The 22,499-nt window shown below is 51.1% G+C and overlaps 1 protein-coding gene across 1 annotated transcript in view; it reads right to left on the minus strand.

The window, feature by feature from the left end:
- The window catches only part of LOC122372432 (inactive tyrosine-protein kinase 7-like), a 52,735-nt gene that overhangs the window by 27,503 nt on the left and 2,733 nt on the right, over positions 1-22,499 (minus strand). The window contains exon 2 of the mRNA XM_043349584.1: positions 20,665-20,973. Within this exon, the coding sequence (XP_043205519.1) occupies positions 20,665-20,973 (309 nt within the window). The remainder of the gene's footprint in view (positions 1-20,664; positions 20,974-22,499) is intronic.

The raw sequence follows: 22,499 nt of genomic DNA on the forward strand, positions 1-22,499 counted from the left end.
GAGCCTCCACCTCCGCTGACGTCACCATCATTGACACGCAATGAATCAACGAGCGCTGCAGCGTCAACAATCTGATATCGTTTTTTTGCCATTAATGCGGTGGATTCCACCCGCGGTGAAGTGGTTTACTGCAGGCGGCGCCGGGCGCTCTGCACCGCGGCCCGGCTCAATGTCGTCTTTTGCACGGCGGGCATTTTTCGCGTCTGTCGGCGGCGGAGACTGTCGGGGCGGCGGCGGATCGGCGGGATTTGAGCGCGCTCCATTTATCACCGTCGGACGATAGCCGTGATCACTGTGGTAACTGTGAGAGGGACTGGGGCGTCCGTGAGCTGAGCACTGCGGGCACGGTGGCACTAACACTCCTCAACTCTGAACTTCAGCGTAGGTATGTAATAAATGTGATTGGGTACCAGTCGGTTGCAAGTAGAAATCAGTATCGACGGAGCTAACTCTTGCTAATGAGTGAGACGAGTGTCAAAACTCGAGCGTCTGATCCGTTTTGGTATTTGGTAAGAAAATGAACCTCTTATCAAGCGCTTGTTAAATTCAAATGTTTTGGGAGTGATAATAAGATGATTCAAGTAAATAAGCATTTGTATTCTGTGTTGTATGCTGCAAGTAACGCGTTTCCTTCTCAACAAACACAGAGAATTGTGTCGCTTCATGGTCCTCGACTCCTCAGACGAGAAGGAGCGTGCTTTTATGGTCCTCAGTCGTGGAGGGGCCAAAGGGAAGCTCCTGCCGAGTCCGCGGTCGTGAAGGGACATCCCTTCATGGTCTGCAGTCGACGTCCCTCCACGGTCCACACAGAGGAGTTCCCGCTCGCCGGGCAGTGCACGGCTCGACACCGGCCATTAATAAGGAGCGCAGCGTTCGACAGGTGGCCTTGTCTGGCACAGGGGTAGTCCGACAGACGCCATTTATCGCAGAATTCCCGCTGCCACCTAAACGGCTACGACTCCAAACCGCGGAAGGTTGTTTATGATATGGTGGAGACAGAAAACATGATCAGCGCGCGCCTGCGCTAATGAACGTGCTTCTGTAAAAATTCCCGCGTTGACGGTCTCTCGAAAATGATTTGGCAGGTTTTGGAGGGACGCTCTAACCAGGAAAACTATCCTGATTTGACACCATGTGTATATTACCAAGACAGCTAGACAGGTGTTTAATCTTGTTAGTCCGTGAAAATGCAGAATGTTTGACTTTAAAAGTTCGTAGATTGAGGCATTGTTAAGCTGAAGAACATGAACAACATGCATGGTTTATCTGCTGATAAATAGTACTGGTTCTACCGACAAAGAAAGTGACGACTAAATTCTTTAAAAAAGAAAAATGAGAGCAGAATAGGCTGCAGACTGGAACTTGCGCACGCCCGTGAATCACAGCTCACCTATTCCTATGTCGCGCAAAAAGCATCAGTCCTTACACGCCCTTCTAGCCCAGTACAAACTAAAGACGGTATGTATAAGAGCGTCACTTCTTTTCACAGCCACCGCTCTAAGGGTCAGATTATGTGGATTGATTGAGTGAGCGGCTGTGTTGTTACCGCCAATCGGGTTTGATTGGCCCTCAAGGCTGAACGGTCGCGGGTGGCCCCCAGTCTCAACAGCTGGAGCAGCCCAGTCGGCAGCCGGACAAATAACAACGCAGCCAAGTCAACTGGGCTACCTTAGCATATCAAGTGTTCTACTTGCAATAAACGATATAGTGCTACCGGTACAAAATTGGATGGCATGCTAACAATGCGCTGCAGGTTTAATTACAAAGATTTGGGTATAAACGCGTTTTATTTATACGGATAATCCTGTTTTAACAAATCCCTATTTATCGCCCCCGCATTCATAATTCTTGCAACTGCAAGCTGCAATTCGCTGACAACATTCCATTTCAATAAGTTGAACACGAGTGTGAGCCCCTCTCTGCTGTTCTGAACAAGATTCGACCCACACACCACTTGTCCTTTACGACGGTGCACTCGTGCATGGAGCACCTTCATCCATTTAGGATCGGCGATCTAAAGCGCACGTGATTGATTGTAGTAGTGTCTCCCCCTGACGGCCAACGACGTATGATGGTCCCCTGTCGTCTGAGACCTGAACCGGCCCCTCTCAGAGACAGTAATGCTACGGCACCCATTTCACAAAGCACTATAACGATCGTTCTCATGCAGGGCCGACGCTCGCCAAATAAGGCGGAATCGATGACGTCAAAATCGCGACGGGCGACAGCGGTGTCGGTCTCAGCGTCAATGGTATGTGGACGCACGTGACAGTGGGCAGCCGAGAAACCCGCCTGATCTAACGACTCCGGAATCAAACGTGATTCCTGGATACCTGAAACTGCATGATGAAAGTGGGACCATGACATTGATACGAAAGTCACCACTTGCACCGTCTGTTGCATTTTCCTGCAAAATGTGCATGAGGTTAATCGCATAGTAATCGCATTATCTTGTCGTGATTAATTCAGCGATAGTAGTTTGTGTCAGTCATGCACCGCTGTGTGTGATTGTATTCTAATGTAACGTAAATCACTCCCTCTGAATGCGTTGCAAGTGGAGATAGTGCTCTCGGTAGCCAAGCCAGACAGTAGACAGTATTTCGTCGTTGGGGATAGAGGCATACGGAGAGTGGAGTCGAGAGATTATAATGGATTATGCAATTACTATTATGCTCTGTTACATGCACTAGCCACTAGGCAGTTCGACATACTAAAATTATTTCGAATGAGAACCCTACCATTTTATGGATGAAGATTTCTGAAAACGAAAGGAACCGAGAATATTCATCTAAAATGTAATTGATCACTTAGTAAACAAGCTGATAATCAGGAAACTGAAATACATATAACGAAAAATGCGAATGAAAAATGTAGCTACGCTGAACACGGCGAATCTTCAATTAAGAACACCGATATATTTTCCGGGAAAGTACCTTAGCCGCTGATGACTCAGCATTCAATAATTTCCATATTTACATTCAGGCTTTTAAAACGTCGCAACCAAGAGCGCTGGATGTCAGCACCAACTGCCGAGGGCCAGAAGATAGCAGGAATCCCGAGGATATCTCAGGCTGATCTTCGCGAGCCATGTCGATTCCCACTACAGCGCACACCATTAGCAGAGTGGCAGGATGAAGCACATAACGTAATGAACACGCTGGAAACTCGGCTACACGTCATCAGCAGAGCGCGGGGAGCGGGCCAGGGCGCCGGGGTGCTCCCTTTCTATAGGGACAGCGAATATATGTTATTCCCATTCCATGCGGCGCGGCGGTGTGATATACAATTCCTGACAGTCGGCAAAGGGGTGGAGCTTGATTAGGACGCCCCCCACAGCACCACGGCGATTCGACCCCGCCGTATATACCCAACCCTGAGAGGAACGGGGGCGGCCGTGTGTGCTTTGTTGTTGGATTCTACAGAATCCCGGAAACAGCTGTTAGTGTCTGTGTTCCACCTAGAATACTGTGCTACCCAAGAACACCGCTATGATGCTCAGCGCAGTGAGGATTCCAATGTCATTCTTTGCACTAACAGAGCAGCTTCACAGAACACTGGAACTGTCTTTCATGCATTTAGTTTCATTTTACAGGGCAAATTTACAAGAGGACACAAAGGTACCAATGGCATGGAACTAAATTGAGCAATGATGATGTTTTTGCCCAGAAAATCTCGTCTAAATTCATGTATGGCCCAGTTCCGTTGCAACAGCTACAGCTACATAGTTTAACAGCTGTAGTTAGGTACATTTTACTGTGCATTTTGTTATAAGCGCCTTAGATTTCCAGATGCCCACTTAATGGTCGGCTAGAAACATGTGTTATTATAAGTCCCATATGCAAAGACCACGTATGTATACGCATGGGCAGCGGTCAATGGTGATCATATACAATCCCGAGAGAATCAATATTTATAATTTCAACTATGACGCCGCGCATCTAACGGCAATTATAAGGGGCAGATGTTACCGAAGCCTGCATGCCCCCAATAATAAGCAATGGGCGATAAGAGCCTTTACCTTAAGATGCCTCCTTTTATTTTTTACCTCTACTACTTAGTCAGCATATTTCTAAGGGGCTTATCGACCGCTGACAGAAGCGGCCAAAACCGTTCACAGAAAGGCGCTCAGCAGGTCACTATTTACTCAGTGTACCACCGGCCGATACTGGCTTTCATCGGTCCACGGTAGCTCGTAGCTACCCAGTGGAGCACCTCTTTTGGCGTGTCAGTGGCTGCAATAAGCCGGGGTACAGGTCCCCAGCGGAGCAGCCCATTCGGCGCGTCAGGACTGGTACGGGGGCTCCTCTGATCAGCCGACCTCCCGCCGGCCAGGCAGGCACGGGCAGACCAGCTCATTTGCCGGCGGCCATCAGCGTTATTTATGTGGCAATTTTTGTCTGAAATTTACGAGTTGGCTACGCTGCCGGACTCGCGACTCCCTTGCACACGGCAGCGAAATGAATTATTTGGCAGATCATCTGGAACTAAGAGAGTTACTGGACGCAGTGGGATCTACGAGGCCCAGTCGAGGAAGGGGGTTACCAGGGAGTTAGCACGCCGCATGTCTGACAACTGTGAACGAATGGGGAGGTAGCAGCAGGTTCTCGTGTTTCTTCGTGGGAGGACCTCAATAAACATCGTAAGCACCACACCAGACGAGATGCTGGAAGTCCCGAATACCACTGTATTGCAGATCAGTCGACCTGGAGCCCAACAAGAATGCGAGAAGAGGAACTGACAGAAGGTATGCGGAGTTTGTAATAAGTCTTTGTATTTAAAATACTGGGCAAAATTGCCAGATGCACACAAATAAATAGAATAACTAAAAAATAAGAAGTAACTAAATAAAACCCAAACTGTCATTCATGCCATTGTAATAGGTTAGCTATAATCCCGCAGATGTAGAGTCAGTTGAATGTATGTAGAATGATCCCTCCGGCCGCCTCCCTGCCCGCCCCGCCGACCCGCTCCACCGTCCCGCTGCACTGTGTGGTCGGCGGCCGTCACCCCGTCCAAGGTCCCTCCGCACCGGCCGACCGGCCCTGTCGCGTCGCCCAGACACCGACCGGGCGACGGAGCAGAACAGGGCGACACGACACCGCGGCCTTTGAGCGCAGCCGCCGAGCCGGAGGTGCCCGACCGGATTAGCGGTCCGCACTCTCGGCTCCAGACCGAGCTGATAACGGGGAGAACACCGGACTGCAGCGGGACTCGGCAGAGAAAGGTGCGAACGAACTGGTGTGAGAGCGCTATAAGAACATAGTCTACAGAAAGAACAGGAGTGCTAACCGGCGCACTGTGCTGAGACTGTAGTATTTCAATCTTGCTCGACATTTCGGGACGGTGCCGAATGTCGAGCAGGATTTGCATGAAACGGACGACATGACGCATGCCGAGCCAGAGAGTAGTTCGAACTGCGTCATTAGCATGCAAGTGACGTAGACGTAGTGGTGGTGGGAGCAGGACAAATTATCGTGTCAGGACACCGTATGTTATTCATAGCAATGACACGGTGCAGCCTTGTGGCCGTCATTGGCGCTCGCTTTGCATCAGCAGGAGATAGCCGATGGTGAGCCGAGGTGTGCGCTTAGTGAAATATTTTCCGAAAGGAAAGAGGCCGAAGACCGATGAACATGACCAACGAATTGATCACATGTAGAGAATATGTAGGTAGGTATTACATGTAGCAGTTGTTTTTAAGCAAATGTGTTTTTAATATATGCAACATTGGTTCGGTATACGTCGCATTTCGTAGGCTCTTCTTTCATAAGTTGGTTGATCTTATCTAATCCATTTCAAAGAGTTGATCACCAGTTGTTGCCATTCAGCTCCGATGCCTGTGTCAACGGGGCAGTCTCCTAATTGAGCTGCGGCTCAGCGCGGCAGCCGTGACCGGGCAACGTTCCGCGACGATGCGACACTCCGCGACACTGCAACACTCCGCGACGGTGCGAAGGTTCGCGGACGGTGCGACACTCTGCGGACGGTCGCAACGGCCACCTGTCAGGCCAGTGTGTCGTGCAATCGGAGCTCGGGATGATTAACGAGCCAGACGCGTCTCTCCAGAGCAGATACCGGTGGTGAGTGAGGGGCTGCATTGGAGGTGTGGTTAGACACGGAGCAGAGGGGTGGGACTGGGCAGGCAAGCTATGAAACACTGATAAAAATTTTGACACCCCACCTCCACGACGACTCCATATTTCGGAGTCTGAGTGCTTAAATTTTGGTGTCCGACTCCAAAATGTATGGTCATCGCCCCATCTTTTGGCGTCAGTTTCCGACGACGTCAAAATATGGTGTCCTCCTGAGAGGGTCATGATACCCTTAAATCGGATCAGTGAGTTCTGCGAGGGTGTTCGACACCAAAAGAGGGATACTTGACGCCTTTGTTGGGGAGTGTCTATCTCAAAAAAGGAGTCGTGCATTTTGGCAAGGGAGTAAGAAACCTTTTTATGAGAGTCACGTTGGAAATGAGGTGTCTCGACTCCACATTATACACTCATTTAACATGGAGTCGAGACTCCTTTTACACATTTGACTCCCAGAAACGGTGTTTTACTCTCTTGTCAAAATGTTCGACTCATGATCAAAGAAAGATGACTCTCTTTTAAAAATATATGACTTTCCTTTGAAAATAAGTGACTCTCTTTTGAAACTGTGGGAATCTATTGAAAATGAGCGACTCCCTTTTGAACATGTGCGAGTCTCTTTAAAAATGTGCAATTCCCTTTTAAAGATGTTCGATTCCCTATTGGAAATGTGCGAATCCCTTTAAAAAAGTACGTTTCGTCTTAAATAATACAGGACGCCTTAGTTCAAATGTATGAATTCCTTTTCAAGGTCTCCTTTTGGTGCATACGACTCCCTGTTGAATGATCCCCAATGACCTACGACTCCCTTTTGAAAATTACCTTTGATGATACGGCATTCTTTTGAAGATCTGCTACTTAATACATCGCTGAAAATATACGCCTTTCTAACTAAAGTGTTACGCCTCATCACGGGAATGTTTAACCGTCTAAACGGAAAAAGTATACCCCCTAAGTAAAGTTTCGGACTCCTCTATGACTCCCTTAAACGGATGTCATAAAGGTGGCGCTGGCATCGGCTGGTACTGCTAGTTTTAACTTTTCTCATAGATGTCGTTAACTGTCACAGCCTTTTTTCGGGTCAAACTTTCCGCTCTTTCTATGAAGGTTTGAGGAATCTTGTCTTTCTTTAATAATTTTTACGAGTTTGGCAGCTTGTGGTATAAACCAGGGCCATCACAACTTCTGTATGATGTAAGGTGATTGTGTGATAATGCTTTAGCGGCTAAAACTATGTGGAAAGACTCATGCTGTAAATAATAAAGCCTAAGATTTTCAGACGCGTGGCCATATGGATTTGACTCCAATCTTGGAGTCGAATCTAAAACCGGATGGAGGCATTGAAGTCTCACCTGGGAACTTCCGAGAAAATAAAACGTTTGGAGTATCTCTCGGTTATGTCGTGACTCCATGTAAAGTGATATGCCAAAAAGTCCGCCCCACAGGGGTATCAAAAGAGTCTCTTTTGGGGCATCATATAACCCCAAAAAGAAAGAGTCCTAAGGGAGTCTTGACTCTATTTACGGGAACATGCCAAAAAGTCCGCCCCACAGGGGTGTCAAAAAAACTTTTTTTGGGCATCCGAACTCCGAAATATGGAGTCCACGTGCGCCAAGAAACGGCGTTTATGGACACCATATTGCAGTGTTATGATGCTCCAAAAGGGAGTTGTTTTGACACCCCTGTGGGGCGGACTTTTTGGCAGAGTCACCCTACCCCCCATTTGGTGTCATTTTTTCTTTCAGTGAAGTGAGGCTGATGGGGCCCATGAGCATTGAGTGGGTAACAAGAAGAGGCATTGGGCAATGCACGAATGCATTATATTTTCAAAGCAAGAAAACTAGAGAGAATAGCTTTCAGTCAACTAAAGAAGTGAAAAGAAAGAAGGTAAACGCCGGCTGGATGCATATGGAAGAGCTGTCGATTAGCGGAGAGAAAGAGAGTACATAGGTTAGGTTAGGTTAGGTTAGGTAAGGTACCTTTTTGCGTTGTTCGATGGCCAATCAGCAAAACCCATTCGTCCGATCAGCACATAGGTGGCGCCAGTGAGAGGCATTCCGGCAAAACCTTCAGCATATGGGCAAAACGGAATGCTGATCTCACTCCACAGTTCGTCAGTTGGTATTACCTTCGCTATTCGCCATAACTGATTGAGTTCCGGCAAAACCTTTGACGATTTGGATAAATGCTTCGTCTTTCGTTAATATCCCTTCGTCGTTCACCAAAACATCCCCATGCTAATTTCGGCATTCCTCATAACATTTCGTCAAAACTAAAAACAGATCGCCCCTTTACAGAGAAGTATAAATATGACCGGGTTTATACAGTGCAGTGCGAGGCATAGGTGGCGAAACTCGTAGACCATTGATCTACATAAAAATCGGTAGCGTTCATGAGCGCCATAGGTACAATGTAGATGGACGTATACTCTGTTCCGTTTCAAGTTTGCAGCCGAAGTGCCCTGCTGAAAACAGTGCGTGATTTCTTTAAATACAGCTCTTACATGTTAAGACGTAAATTCTTGAGCGGAGGAGTGATCTGCCGAAGAAACTCCAACTGCAAGCTTGATATGGAACAGACTATAGCTGACATGTTATCGGCTGATTGAAAAATGGACAGGCAACAGAGCAACAGGCTGGATAAGTTAACCCCGCCTCATAGTCATACACCAAAGAACAGGCAACAGGCTGGATAAGTCAGCCCCGCCCCAAAAAACAAGGTGTCCGGCCGGCAGGGCCCGGCTTGCCATCTGTCAGCCATTCCCTCGCGAGTCCGACCGGCGCGGCCGCCCGAGGCGTTGTCCCATGACATCGCACGGGCAGTGACGCGATAATGACGGCCGACTTCGTGGTTTGTATCGAAGCGTTTAGGAGTCCGACGCTCAAGAATCTACATGCCTACTCGGTATGGCGCCGGCAGTCTCCTCGTAGCTATGGTATAACTGCCTTTTTCGGAATTCAATGGTTAATTGGTTGCAAATTGCGCTGGAACTGTCATAAGCCTCATCCCTGAATGCGTGATTAACGTTAAACATTGAATATGGCTAGATAAGCACTACATCATTGACATTTTGATCATTGACGAAAGTTTTAAATAAACAGTCATTGTTTACGCACAGTACCGATGAATTTTGCACATCGACTAACCATTTTGTGAAATGTCGAAGCATTATGACAATCTGACAAAGTGTTTTGCCTATGACGAACATTGTGCTCAATGACAAAGAGTTATGCAGAATGGTTAAATGGAGTCCAGCCTGTTTTGCCGACCGTCTAACAGTGATGCACATCGCCGATGGGTTATTCTGAATGACGCTTGTCCAAACTGGTGCCGAAATGGTTATGACGATTGGCCATCGAACAACGCAAAAAGGTGTAGTAGGTTGGTCAGAGGGAGATGGCAGGAGGGTGATGCAGGCCTTCGGCCCGCCCTGGGCAGGAAAGGAGAGCTGACGGTTAGGGGAGAAGAGGAGCCCCGGTCTGCCCCGGGGAGGAGACGATCCCGGCCTGCCCCGGGAGGAGACGAGGGCCTCCTCTCACTCGGCCGCCCCGCGTCGGTCAGTCACGGTACATCGCCGCCGGTCGATGCTCCATTAGGGGGCTCCTGGCGCCCGGAGGCGCACCACTGGCTGATGAATGGACCCCAGTCGGCAGGAAGTCGCTCCACAGAGAGATGTATCATCACCCCGGAGCTGCTCTTAGATCTGCCTCCGATACCCTCACACCCCTCTGTGATAACGGTCAGCGGAGCGGGGGAGGCCGAAAACGAGGGACAGAGCAACCGTCGTATCTAAATTGTGGACGTCTGTCAATACATAATGCAAATAGGAGCATCCTCCTGGGGCCATGTGAGTTTGTTTGACCTTAGCGCTGAAGCTGACACCAACTCATGGGGCTGATTCACTGACCCTGCAGAGCCTAATGTAGATAAAAGGGATCTGGTGGTACCCGAGGGTGGCATTGGTATGTGTCAAAGGTCCTCCACTTATCTCTGTTTGGTCCGAATCGGACTGCTACAGCTGAAGTTCATAAACCTTAGGCGTTGGTGCACATCATGTGATACTTGAAGTTTACATTGAAGTCCGAACATGATTTGTGAAAAAGAACGTATCATGTCTTCAAACAACATTCTTAAAAGACAGTAGCAAATCAAGTTTGAATAAAACATTTTAATGAAGCGAACTATTGAACCATCCGCCCAGCTGAGAGGTTATCCCGAGCTCGGCTCACGCAGCATGGTGAGGCGCTGACCCCTCAAATTGCCTGCCGGCTCGTGTGGCGCTGACCCCTCAAATTGCCGGCAATCAGTCTCTGTCGGCTGTGTCAGCGTGTCAGCCTTGCTGCTGGAGCCGAAGCCAGAGCCCGGAGCCGCCCTGACCCCTGCCAAAGCGCTTCTCGGCTTGCAGCACATTGTGCAGCGGAGGGCGCAGATTGGGAGCTACATGACCCAGCGGGGGTCGAACAGGCAGCAGTCCTAGCATAGAACCATGTCCGTCCAGCGAGAGCGCCTGGAAGCCATTGAAGTTAGTAACTGAAGCTATTGAAGCAGATTTTGGAGGACATTAATGCGGCATCTGCAGGGTGATGTGGCAGATCACCAGCCCGTGCCGGACGCGGCACACCAATCGAATCCTGATCCGGGAGCTCACAGTGGGGCGTCCACTGTCCAGTCCATCCACCATCCCCCGCGGGGCTACCTCCCGCCGACCTCTCACGGCCGCCGCCCGCCGCCAGTCGTGAGCCGAATGTCGCCGACTCACCCGATGGGATTCTGACGTATCGAATCGACGACACGATTTCCGTTTCGGTCGGCAGCTGAATGCTAATTGGCGGCATTTGTCACGCGGAGTTTGTGCTTCATTGGCAGCGGAGGCGGCGACAAAGCGGAGCCGCGATAGGCGAGGTCTCTGAGGGCTCCAGTTGATCTCAGACCGGTGCATATTAGAATGGCATCTCTTATCGATGCATGGTAGATCGTATTCTTCAGCAAGGAACATGGAATTATGCATCCCTACCGCAGTAATAAATGCATTCACCTGAAAGCACCGATATACTTATTATTTTCATCGTACGAAAAATTCGAAATAAGTCCAGATCCGAGCACTAAAATGCCGTCAAGATAAGAGAGTACATGAGAAAACAGACAAACCAATCAGCCCCCACTGCCAATTTGCACTCATGCCGATCCGTGAAGCTCGATCTCACGCCGGGCCGGGCCGCGGGGTGTGCTGCAGACCGGCACCCGGATGCCGCGGTCGGACACCCCGGCGCGTTTCTCCGTTTGTCACTGTGCCGTGGCGGTGACTGGCCGCTGCCTCAGTTGTCCTCCGCCGTGGCACCGCCGGGGGGCCAGCACTGAATGCAAAGCGCAAGGTCACGCGGCCGCCTCCCACACGTTCGACAGACGGAGACCCCGCCCGGTGCGGCGCTGAATGCCGCGCCGCGCTGCCACTTGTTTTTCGGCACGGTCCGCCGGCCGGACAATGCGTCCATTCGTCGCCGCCGCGCCGCAATGAGTGGCCGCGCCGCGCGCCGCTGACGCCGCTGCAGAGCGGTAGACGTGGCGCGGCGGCGGCAGTGGCGCAGTGGCGGCGACGAACGGCGCCGAACAGACAATGCAACCGACCAGACCAGCGCGGCGGCCGCGGCCGGCGCTCTCCATCCCAGAGTTGTGCTGCGTTGAAGTCAGCGTCATTGGCCATTTCCGCGGAATAAAGGATTTGTAAAAATGAAAACATGCAGAGTTTCAAAAGCGTTGCATGTCCGTCCAAATATGTCACATACCCACAACAAATATCTCAGCTAACATTGAGAGGAAACAGACGGAGCTAAAAAGCAGTCACTTCAAACCACCGCCGTGACACTGACGTAACTAGCGAAACATAACCTCGCTTTAACGCCGGCAAGAGCAGTTGGTTCGCATCACCATTGGAAATAAGTGTTGTTTTTCGTTGCAGTCCGCTGATGCAGACAGCAGCACACCACACAGGCCCTGGCAAGGGACCGCCACAGGCCAAGCCGTCATCTGCAGCTTTAGTGCGCCGTTAACATTGTGAGCACCCTTGGCGGGGTCTCAAACGGGTTATCAATGCGGTATCCGCAGCTTTATCGTCCCTAATTAAGTGTAGCCATCTGGTCAGAAATGTAACACCCCGGCTGCTCATGTGTCACGCTTCGGTATGGTGTGGTGTGGTGTGGTTAAGCAAGACCGTGGAAAAGAGCTCGACAAACCGGTTTACATTTTCTGTTGACGCGTAATGGAATGCGACGTGCTTATGGGCGAGTACGTGAAACTATCCAATATGTATTTTTACCATATCCGTGCAAGTGGCAGAATGAGAGAAGAACACTTTACTGTATAGTTGTACATCAATGGCGCAAGCCTGTTTATGAGTGGACCTTTCCATACTCACAGCTCCATGGGAAAAAGAGCATAGCCCATCCACAATGCGATTGCTGTTTTATTTCCGAGCTCCGTCCGACCAACAGAGCTGCGCCGAGGCCCACTGTGGGCCCCGCAGTACCGTAAGAACCGGACCACTATATGGTCCCAGCTCCGCGTCCTACGTATCAGGGGACCAGGCGACTGCGGCAGTCCGGCCGCCCTGCCTTTTCCGGGGAGCACCGAGGGCAGGGCCGTCCGCGCCGCCAGCCGGAGTAATTTACGAGTCAGCCGGAGGAATTTTTACAATGTTATCGACAGTCAGTGCGACCGTCGCTCCACGCTAACAAGGTAGACTCCCGGCTTTAGAGCTCCATAAATCTGAAACTCCGTTTGCCATGCGATTAAAAGGCCAGCGGGACACCAAACTCCAAATTAATAAAAGTTCACATGGCCACAAGTTTGCAGTGAACCAGACGCCCCTGCAGATCTCCTGACTTGAGCCGCTTTGAATGGAACGATGACACCATGTCTCGTTCAGACAAAGCCAGACGCTAAAAACGTGACAAAGCGCAGTCAAAAGCAAGATTCCAGGCTTTAGATAAACATTATTTTATCAGAAAACAATTGACGACCATCATTGGCGAAGCTACACTCATCCGACAAGTTTTATCATTTTGACATTTACGTTTAAGCGATGTTTTACGCCCTTCACAGCCGTCGCAGTGCGGCATTGTGCTGTTTCCGCACATCCAGATCATCCGTCGCCGGTAGCGCAAAACTCGTCTGATGACAGACCGCTGATGTAGGTGCCTCGCTAATCAAAGCGGGCTTGTTAGGCCGGCTGAGGGCGACAGATCGGCACAGCGCGGTCGGAGAAACGGTAGCAGCTTGTAACTGAAAAAATCGGGGAACCCCATTTCTTACAATCTGACACCCCATACTCCAAAATACTCCTAAATTAGGCTCCGTTTTCATTATTTTAGGATGTCATGGGTGTTGTGACACCCGACACGGGAGCCCCATTACCTTTTGACGCCCCAAAAAATGTACATGACCCCCTTGGGAGAGGTTCGGCTAGCGAACTCCCCAAAAATTGCAGGCCAAAAAAATTGGAGTGTCGCTGAGACACCCCCGTTGAAACCCCTCTGGGGTGTCATTATCCTGGAGTGACACCCCGTGTTGCATTCCAAAGTGTCGCTGCGACCCTCAGTCAGGGGCGTGCCGCCCATACCGCAAATACCGCAAATGCTGTATGGCTGGCTGCGACGTGACCAGGGGGCCCCCTTGGGCAAAAAAAAATGGAAAGTGCCCTCGCGGGCCAAAGGCCCGCGAGGGAATCTTTGCTCGCTATCCATGCGCATGGAAATGATATATATGGTTGGCGAAAAAATTTGAATTCGCGTGGATGTTTTGCCTGAGCCGATTGGACGTCTGGAAGTTGAGATATACGCAAAAAATCTGTTCCAACCTACAAAAGTTCTTGGTTAAAAAAGTTACCGTGTCATACGTTGGTCGTGCACACTACAGGGCGCCGCAAGGCCGCGAACGGAAAGAGTAACTCCTCACCCGGTTATAAATATAGTCTGAGATTCTCGTTCGGAAACACCTATCCGTGCTTCTATCCTCAGGATGCTGAAATCCTTCTCCTCCACGCCGCAACCCCCCTCCGGGCTGGACAGGCAACTTTATCTCATGCGGGCTGCTCCCTTGGAGCGGCGCCGCTGCTCCTGAGGGAGCGCACCCCGTAGCCGGGTGCAGTGAGTGCCTTGGGGCTGGGTGGCCTGTCCTCTGGACGGGCTCAGCCCCGGCGACTCATTAGGGTGCCTGCCCAGACCAATGTCTCCCCCTAATTCCTATCATCCTTCCGGCTCTGCAATGGTCTTGTCGACCGAAAGGGCCTAACCCAACAAAACAAACAAAAATCGTTCGGAAAGACACCTATCCGTGCTTCTATCCTCAGGATACTGAAATCCTTCTCCTCCACGCCACAACCCCCCTCCGGGCTGGACAGGCAACTTTATCTCATGCGGGCTGCTCCCTTGGAGCGGCACCGCTGCTCCCGAGGGAGCGCACCCCGTAGCCGGGTGCAGTGAGTGCCTGGGCTGGGTGGCCTGTCCTCTGGACGGGCTCAGCCCCGGCGACTCACTAGGGTGCCTGCCCAGACCAATGTCTCCCCCTAATTCCTATCATCCTTCCGGCTCTGCAATGGTCTTGTCGACCGAAAGGGCCTAACCCAACAAAACAAAACAAACAAACAACAATTCGGAAAGACACCTATCCGTGCTTCTATCCTCAGGATACTGAAATCCGTCTCCTCCACGCCACAACCGCCTTCCGGGCTGGACAGGCAACTTTATCTCATGCGGGCTGCTCCCTTGGAGCGGTACCGTTGCTCCCGAGGGAGCGCACCCCGTAGCCGGGTGCAGTGAGTGCCTTGGGGCTGGGTGGCCTGTCCTCTGGACGGGCTCAGCCCCGGCGACTCACTAGGGTGCCTGCCCAGACCAATGTCTCCCCCTAATTCCTATCATCCTTCCGGCTCTGCAATGGTCTTGTCGACCGAAAGGGCCTAACCCAACAAAACAAACAAACAAAATTCGGAAAGACATTAAATCCTCGCCGGGAGTTTTTTGGAAGTATAGGGGAGTAGAGCTGCTCTGAGCGACTCCCTGCTGAATGCCCGTGGTTCCCCGCGTGGGGGTCAGGAACAATGTGAGGAGTTATATAAGAAGAACAGGGGAGTCGAGCTGCTGTATTTTACACCCTAATTTGGGAGTTTGACACCCTGTCGGGTGCTTAGGGACCAAAAAGGGGTGCTCGGCTGATATTTGAGGGGTGTCACCTGCAGTCTAACGGAACCCCATGTGGGCCGGCGCTGACCCCCCTTTAGCGGCTGCGACTCCCCACTATGCGTCGAAACCCTCCTGGGGTGTACGCCAAACACCCCATTTATAATAGCTCAGCGACTCCCCTCAAAACACCCCACTCGGGTGTTATTTTTGACATGACCGTCAATACCCCGTACAGGGTGTCATTTTTTCTTTCAGTGTAGGTAATGGTTGCGGGAGGGGGTCGGCTGAGCGGAGGAGGCGGAGTTCAACGCTAGTGTATCAGCAGTCCAGTCTGGGTGGGTGTTGTTACTACGCGGCAATGCAACAGAGTTCGTCTTTCAAAATGGGGTTTGATTTTGATAAAAAAGCAAGCAGTTATGTCTGCCAGCTCATCACAAATCAGCCAATGACTGAATGACTTTCGGTGACGTTGGACGATAAGTTCCAAATATTGGTTAGTCCAATCAATCAATTTGTTTAATATGTAATTTGCTTGAGAGAAAGCAGATTGCCGTTGAAACCAATCATCAAATTATGAGGAAGGTTTAGCGTAAAGAAAACCGTCCGACGCGGCCCCTTTTAAGGGAAGACGAGAAATACACATTTAAATTGGCCGCATAAGAATGATTAGGTAGATAAGTGACTGAGCGCAGCCACCAAGAAGAACAGAGTTGTCCTCTTCTGACCTCGGCCTGTCGGTCAGCGCTGAGCGCGAGGGACGGACGCCGCGGGTGGTCTGCGCTCCCCCTGGCCGGGCCGGGTCGTCCCGAGCGGCAGAGCCGAGGCCCCGTCAGAGTTTATTGGTGTTACCCGGGCACCAGGTAACGACCTCGGTCCTGTTTACCGCTGTCGAGCGGGAAACGAGCCGGCCGCCGCCGCCGCCGGCACCGACGCCTGCACATCCGACTGTGACATTTCAGCGCGGATTAATTATTTGCACACCAGCGGAGCGCGGTATTTGTGACGAGTTCGCTTTCTGGACTGGCTGGGTTGGCAAACGGGCCCAAACAAGCGAATCAAATCGGAAAGAATTCGGACGCCGGGAAGGTTTTAACGAAGCAAATCGTAAAACCAAAATAGATTGTTGTAAGCTTCAGCATACCTGTAAACACGTCTCATCTCACAAATGGATGCTTTGACTCAAATTCTAAGACATTCCACAATGCACGTTTACATTCATAAATTATAAATACCTAAGTAACTAACAAAGCGGTGCCCTTTCCAAGCACGACACTTAACTATACAATATATGATATGATACCTTCCCTCAGACTCGCTGAGCAGTTTCTGTCATGTGCCATCAATCATCGGCGTAACCGATCCCTTCCCAAACATCTTCAGTGGCACTTCTCACAGCGGGGCCACAGAGATCGATTTCGGGTTCGACGCCCGCTATCGCCAAACAAGCCACCCGCCCTGTTAGCCCGCCCCGCGCGATTCCGCCGAAGTCTGATGCGGGGGGATATTTGAGTCGTGGACCGATGTGTGTGTGTGTGTGTGTGTGTGCGAGGAGGGAGGGGGGGGGGGTAGTTTCAATCAGTCGCCGCCGCAGCCATTATGGCTCCAGGCGGCGCCGCTGTCCAAATAACCAAGCGGCGCGGCGGCTGTTTGCCCGCGGCGCCGCGTTCTGTCGAGTTGGACCGACCTGCCTCGGGCGGTACCGTGTCCCCCAGTCGACCCCCTCCCCTGATTTGGCCACCGCGGGAGATCAGTCAGAGGCACAGAGTGCCGGCGGAAACCCCGACCGGTCGGCGAGTGCACGGCCGAAAGATCGGAAAGGCTAGAGGGGTGCCGTGGAGATATGCAAAATGCAAACCATGGCGCGAATTGCTAGATTTCGTGTTTGAGGGCGGCACGCACACACGAATAAGTGTGTGTTTAACCAGCTGTGATGTGCATGATTCATGGAGTAGCTGTCTGGAAAAGTGTGTAGGCTTCAACTCGCAGTCATTTTCGACTACAAATGCAGGTCAATGGCGTGAATATTTCAGACGCGAAACACTGACGAAAATTTCCAGTCTTCAGACAACTGGAAAGAAAATTTACGAGGCGTGAGCGGAAGCTCCCGGCGCCATGATAAAAACTTCGTACGACTCTTCTTTTGGCCCATGTCACCATAACCTCTCCGCCCACAGCGCCTTCTGACCATCAATTCGGCACTGAACCAGTAACTCCTCCTCTACCGCGCCAGGGCACGGCCGGACGCTTCTCGTCCCGTTTTACGGCGCCGGCCGTCTCCCCATGTGTCCGGGCGGCCGGAGCGAACAAATGGCTCGAACTGGGCGCGATCGCCGCCTCCGGCCGGCCGGAGACGGCTGTCGCCTTCGACGAAGTAGCCTCGTTGGGCACGTCGTTACCGCGCCGTTCTGTAGGCTGCTAGGCGGGCTGAGCTTGTCGCCACGCCGTCGTATACAGATATATGATCGTTCTGAGCGGCGTCAGAGTGAGGGAGGCTGCAGAGACTGAGTGATGAAGAGGCTGATACAAGTCGGCCGGACATTTGTAAATTGTGCTGAAGATGTATCAAATAAAAAGTGTTGAGTGTAGTTTCAGATTACTTAACAATGCCTGAAGAAGTCTATTTTATCTGAATAAGCATTGATTGTACGAATAGATCGTCAATGAAAAATGAGTTGATATATAAATGGAATGGATTGTTCTCTGCTCCCAAAAACACAAATGAGCCTAAAAGAATACAAGACATTCCTGGTTGCGAGAGGCCCTAGTGACCTACTTCTGACACTATTCCGACCTTAGCAGTGTTCGGCGTTGCCAAATCAAAAATTAATCAGTGCCAAGTCATTGCGGTCGAAGTGACTGACACTGTACAGGCGTCAGCGGCGGCAGCAGGGGCGGCGGAAATGGCGCCCGCCACTCCGTCAACTGGCAGCGGGGTGCCAAGTACAACAGGGGCCGGTGACGGGCCCTGTGCTGCTCGAACCGTCACCTTCGCACTGCAGGACCTCGCTGGAGTGGAGGTGGACCGGCCCACAGTCAACACTCGTACATCCGCCGAGAGCGGTTGCCTTTGAGTGCGTCTGTGCGTTGGAAACCGCGGCGCGGCTTCAGACTCAGTTCGCTAGATGGAAGGGAGTTTAGACGGATTTGACAGACGTTTCCAAAGGTGTAGACCAACTGCTTTCTTCATCGAATATAGGTAATGTCGTTTTTTTACACCAGTGGTTGCTATGCAGGTAGGAGCGCAAGCAAAAGTTTTCAGAGTGTCGACTCTCTTGTTGTAGGAAGTATCGAGGGAAATCTCACGCATCTGCGCACTGCGTTTCTCCAAAACAGCGACACAAAGCCAACAAAGGCGACGCACTTCCCCTCGCATCCACTGTCGGTCCATCTGCCTGTCAGTCAGTCCATCCGCTCCGTCCGTCCCTTCCCTTCCCCAACAATACCGTCCATCGCCTCCCCCGGTCCCGAGCCACGTGATCGCCATGTGTGTCGGATTGTGACTCCCCTCCCTCCCGTCCCTCCCCTGTCCGACCCAACGCCATCTGGTGGCGCTTCGACGCCTCTCGAGGGGAGAGGAAGAGAGGGAGGGTTACGTGTCACTCAGACGCTGCGCGTCCCTTCGCTCTCCCTCCGAAACATGGCCGAGTGCCGTCGACACTGGCTACCGCCCCGCGCGCCAGAGAATTACCGCTGGCTAGACTGCCGGACATAAGCCAGTGGCGTGAAGGAAGATTCGAAAGGGGTTATAATGAATGGGAGGATGGGATGGGGTGTGAAAGTTTCGTAAAAAAAAGAATGCTCAGCCACGAGAAACAGGCTCGAGGGAGTATTTGAAGATCGCTGGAGGAAGGACGGCTCAGTGGCCTGTCGCGCAGCGTCCATGCGACAATTGCAGGGTGCGGACGGGGGTTAGACTGCGACAGTCGCTCGCCGCAGAGCGCCCTGCAGTGCGACTCGCTAATGTTGGCACAGCCGTGCAGCGACACGCCTAAGCCCGCGCTAAATCAAAACCAAACCCAGCAATGTGCCGGCCAAAAGCCGCTCCTTATCAGAAAAGGACACACCGAATGTAGTGTGAATAATTAGCTCACGAGGTGTAGGGGAGAGTGGGGCAAAGCGGCCACCCGGGGCAAAGCGGCCACCCATCGTTTTAGCCCTCCACAGCTGGCTTCAGTTCCAATTTATGGTTTCCAATTATGCTTCTCTTTACGGTCGTTCGAATGAGCCAGACCGGGGGTTTAGGCCCATCGCCATTGTTTAGTGAAACACGGAAAAGCATTTCTTGCCAGGTTACCAACTATGTAAACACTTTTTAAATGATGTTTTATTCCAAAACTGTTAAGAATTTTTTATAAGCGTTCTTGTTCATGCATTGCGTGGTTATCGTACATGTATTCTACCAATGTTAATGTTTTTTACCCCACTAATAGCTAAGCTGGAATATTTTTGTCTCGGACGGTATGCGCGGGGCAAAGTGGCCGGGGCAAAGTGGCCACCCCCCAATTGGTCATAAGTTGCTTCCAGCTGGATAAAAAAACATTATTTATATTCAAATGTGTCGTTATGCATTCATCTTGGCCACTTTCCAGTTGCATGAGTTACCAAATAATGCAATTAAATGTTTATTTTCATGAAAATCCTTTCTTTGTTTACCTACAGGTGGAAGATGATAAAGTAAACATCCATCCTCGCTTAACCTTGTCACCATTAAATACCCTAGTCGTACATGAGGCAACATTTCTGTTTCTCATATCGAGACTTGAGAAGTCGCCGGTGGCCGCTTTGCCCCAGGGTATGGGGCAAAGCGGCCAATATGCATAGGTTCAAAGTTTTGTTAATATCTTCCATATGTGAACGCCTTTGGAAATGAAACGCAGTTGACATAAAAGGCAATTTAATAGGGATCACATTGGTATAAAAATAATCTTTCTAAGTTTCAAAATCAAGCGTCGGCATCGTAAGAAGCGTTAAGGTGGCCGCTTTGCCCCACTCTCCCCTACATAATTCACCGAGACGGTCAAAGGCTCAAGGAATGTGGATTAGTGTCCAACATGCCTTTGGCATTGTATTACATTTATTTTCTATTTTTGCCTTCCTTATCGTGGCATGGCACGTATAATCCGCCGTTGAGGGAAGTCACGTTCAAGTGCCGGCGAGTTGAATAGGCTGTAAGAATAATCGCGTGCTGTGTTGATAATTGCACAGGACTAAGCAGCCATTTTTCGATGTCAGTAATGAATGGCATGGATGAAAACACTAAAAAAGTTGGAATCATTCACACCGAAAAAAAATTAAAACATCAGTAGGCATGCCTTTCAGGCAAATATTTCGGGTTCAATTGCTGGTTGGTAGGAATAGGATCAAAATACGAGTCAGTGGTCGGCGCCGCGGCGGGTACTCACACTGGATGTTGAGCGAGGCCGCCAGGCTGGTCAGGCTGAAGCCGGTCGTCACATTCATGGCGATGCAGGTGAAGTGTCCGCCGTCCAGCCGACGGTCCACGCGCGCGATGTGCAGATCGCTGCCGCGCTGGAATCGCCGGCTCGTGTTCATGACCATGTCGCCGTCGAGCTGCCAGTAGAACCTGATGAAGCTCGTGTTGGAGACCATGCACTCGAGGTCGACGCTGCCGCCCTCCCGTACCACCAGGTTCTCCGGGTGACGAGAGAAGTAGAAATCATCCAGCGTGGCAGGCGCCGGCCGCAGCAGCGCTGAAGGAGATGGGGATCGATTAGACGAGGCTGGTCTCCAAACAGGACCACGAGCGAACGGCCCTAAAAATATCAGTCCGCTGCCTCCCAAGATAGCCAGCAACGCCCAGTCACGTGGATCTATTTTGTCTCTGGATACATTTGACCGACACTTGATAGACAAAATCGGCTCGGCTGACGTTTCTATTTGGCAGAAGCTCAATAAAATAGCAAATAATGTAGAACTATTCAGTTTCACATGAGCAGATCTCCAATAAAATAGATAACATCTTTAATCTGTATCCAAAATGCCGACGGACCAGATAATCATAACACCAGTAAGAACTTTGAGCATCCGTATTTTCACATTGACAATCTGCTTCACACAGCACAGGGCAGTAAAGCTCGGACCCCTGACCGTCTCAGCATCAGAATCCGTGCCCGGAGTGCAGCTCGTCCCCCCATGGCGAGACGCCCCGCCGAAACCCGGCCTCCCAGCGGGAGTCGGGCTGAATTATTCATGTCGTTTGTATGGAGCGCGCTCCGAGAGGAGAATGATGCGCCATGTCAGCGATTCAGTCGGCTGGGGAGCCCAGTGGGGAGGCTGGGGGAGGCAGAGGAGGGCCCAGAGAGCGCGGAGGGTTGGGCCCAGAGGATCAATGCTGAGTGTAGATCCCGGCATCGCGCGGGTTAGACCATACAACAAAGAAACTGCCGAGGCCGTGAGGTATGCTAACCAGCTTTGTGTCGTACAATTAGCAAATACAACGGGAGGAATTGTAGAAAACAATCATACCAGTGAGCTGTGGTCTGTTGGGCAGTTGTTGGGCAGCTGGAGCTAGCATTTGCATTTGTGGCCACCAGGCCTCTCCCCAGTCTAAAGTTCGGTAGCAGCGAAAACGAGAAAAGGCGAATGCTTATCGAATCAGGGTGACTCCAACAAAGCGTTTAGAACTTCGTTTATAATTTTAATTTTAAGTCGCATTTTTTCCGAACAGCGACAGAAGCTGCCATCAGAACAGATGAAACTTCAGACAAATCAAATAAGAGCGCTGTCTCGTAACTCACTTTGTAATTATCATGGAGGGTCATATCCTTCCTTTTCATATATTTTTATTCTATTGCAACCAGTACCATCTCGGCCACCCTATGCTTCCAGTTGTAGAAGTGGCACGTGTCACGGCTTCTGCGCGCGTCGGCCCATCGCCGCCCGCCCGAACCCACCGGCCCTCATTATCCCCCCCCCCCCCAGCTAATGAAGAGATTAGTGGGCGGGACCGGGAGGGGTGGTAATGGGAGGCGTAGGGTATTCTACAATCGACCCGCACGCGCCGCAAACGCCCGGCACGTGTACTGTGACTTGGCCGACATATGACACAAGGCACGTGACATTGAAACGCGCCGACACGTGACCTGAGAGGACTACGCCTTCGTATTCCAATGGGCTCGGACTGACTGTGGTTGGCTGATGGATGCAGTCGGTAGACACGAACTGAATCGGCAGCCCGTGTAGCCGGTCAGTCCCTGGTGACATTGTTCCATAAAGT

Source organism: Amphibalanus amphitrite, unplaced genomic scaffold (genome assembly GCF_019059575.1).
Source record: "Amphibalanus amphitrite isolate SeventyFive unplaced genomic scaffold, NRLGWU_Aamphi_draft 001359F_arrow, whole genome shotgun sequence".
Classification (NCBI taxonomy): Eukaryota; Metazoa; Arthropoda; class Thecostraca; order Balanomorpha; family Balanidae; genus Amphibalanus; species Amphibalanus amphitrite.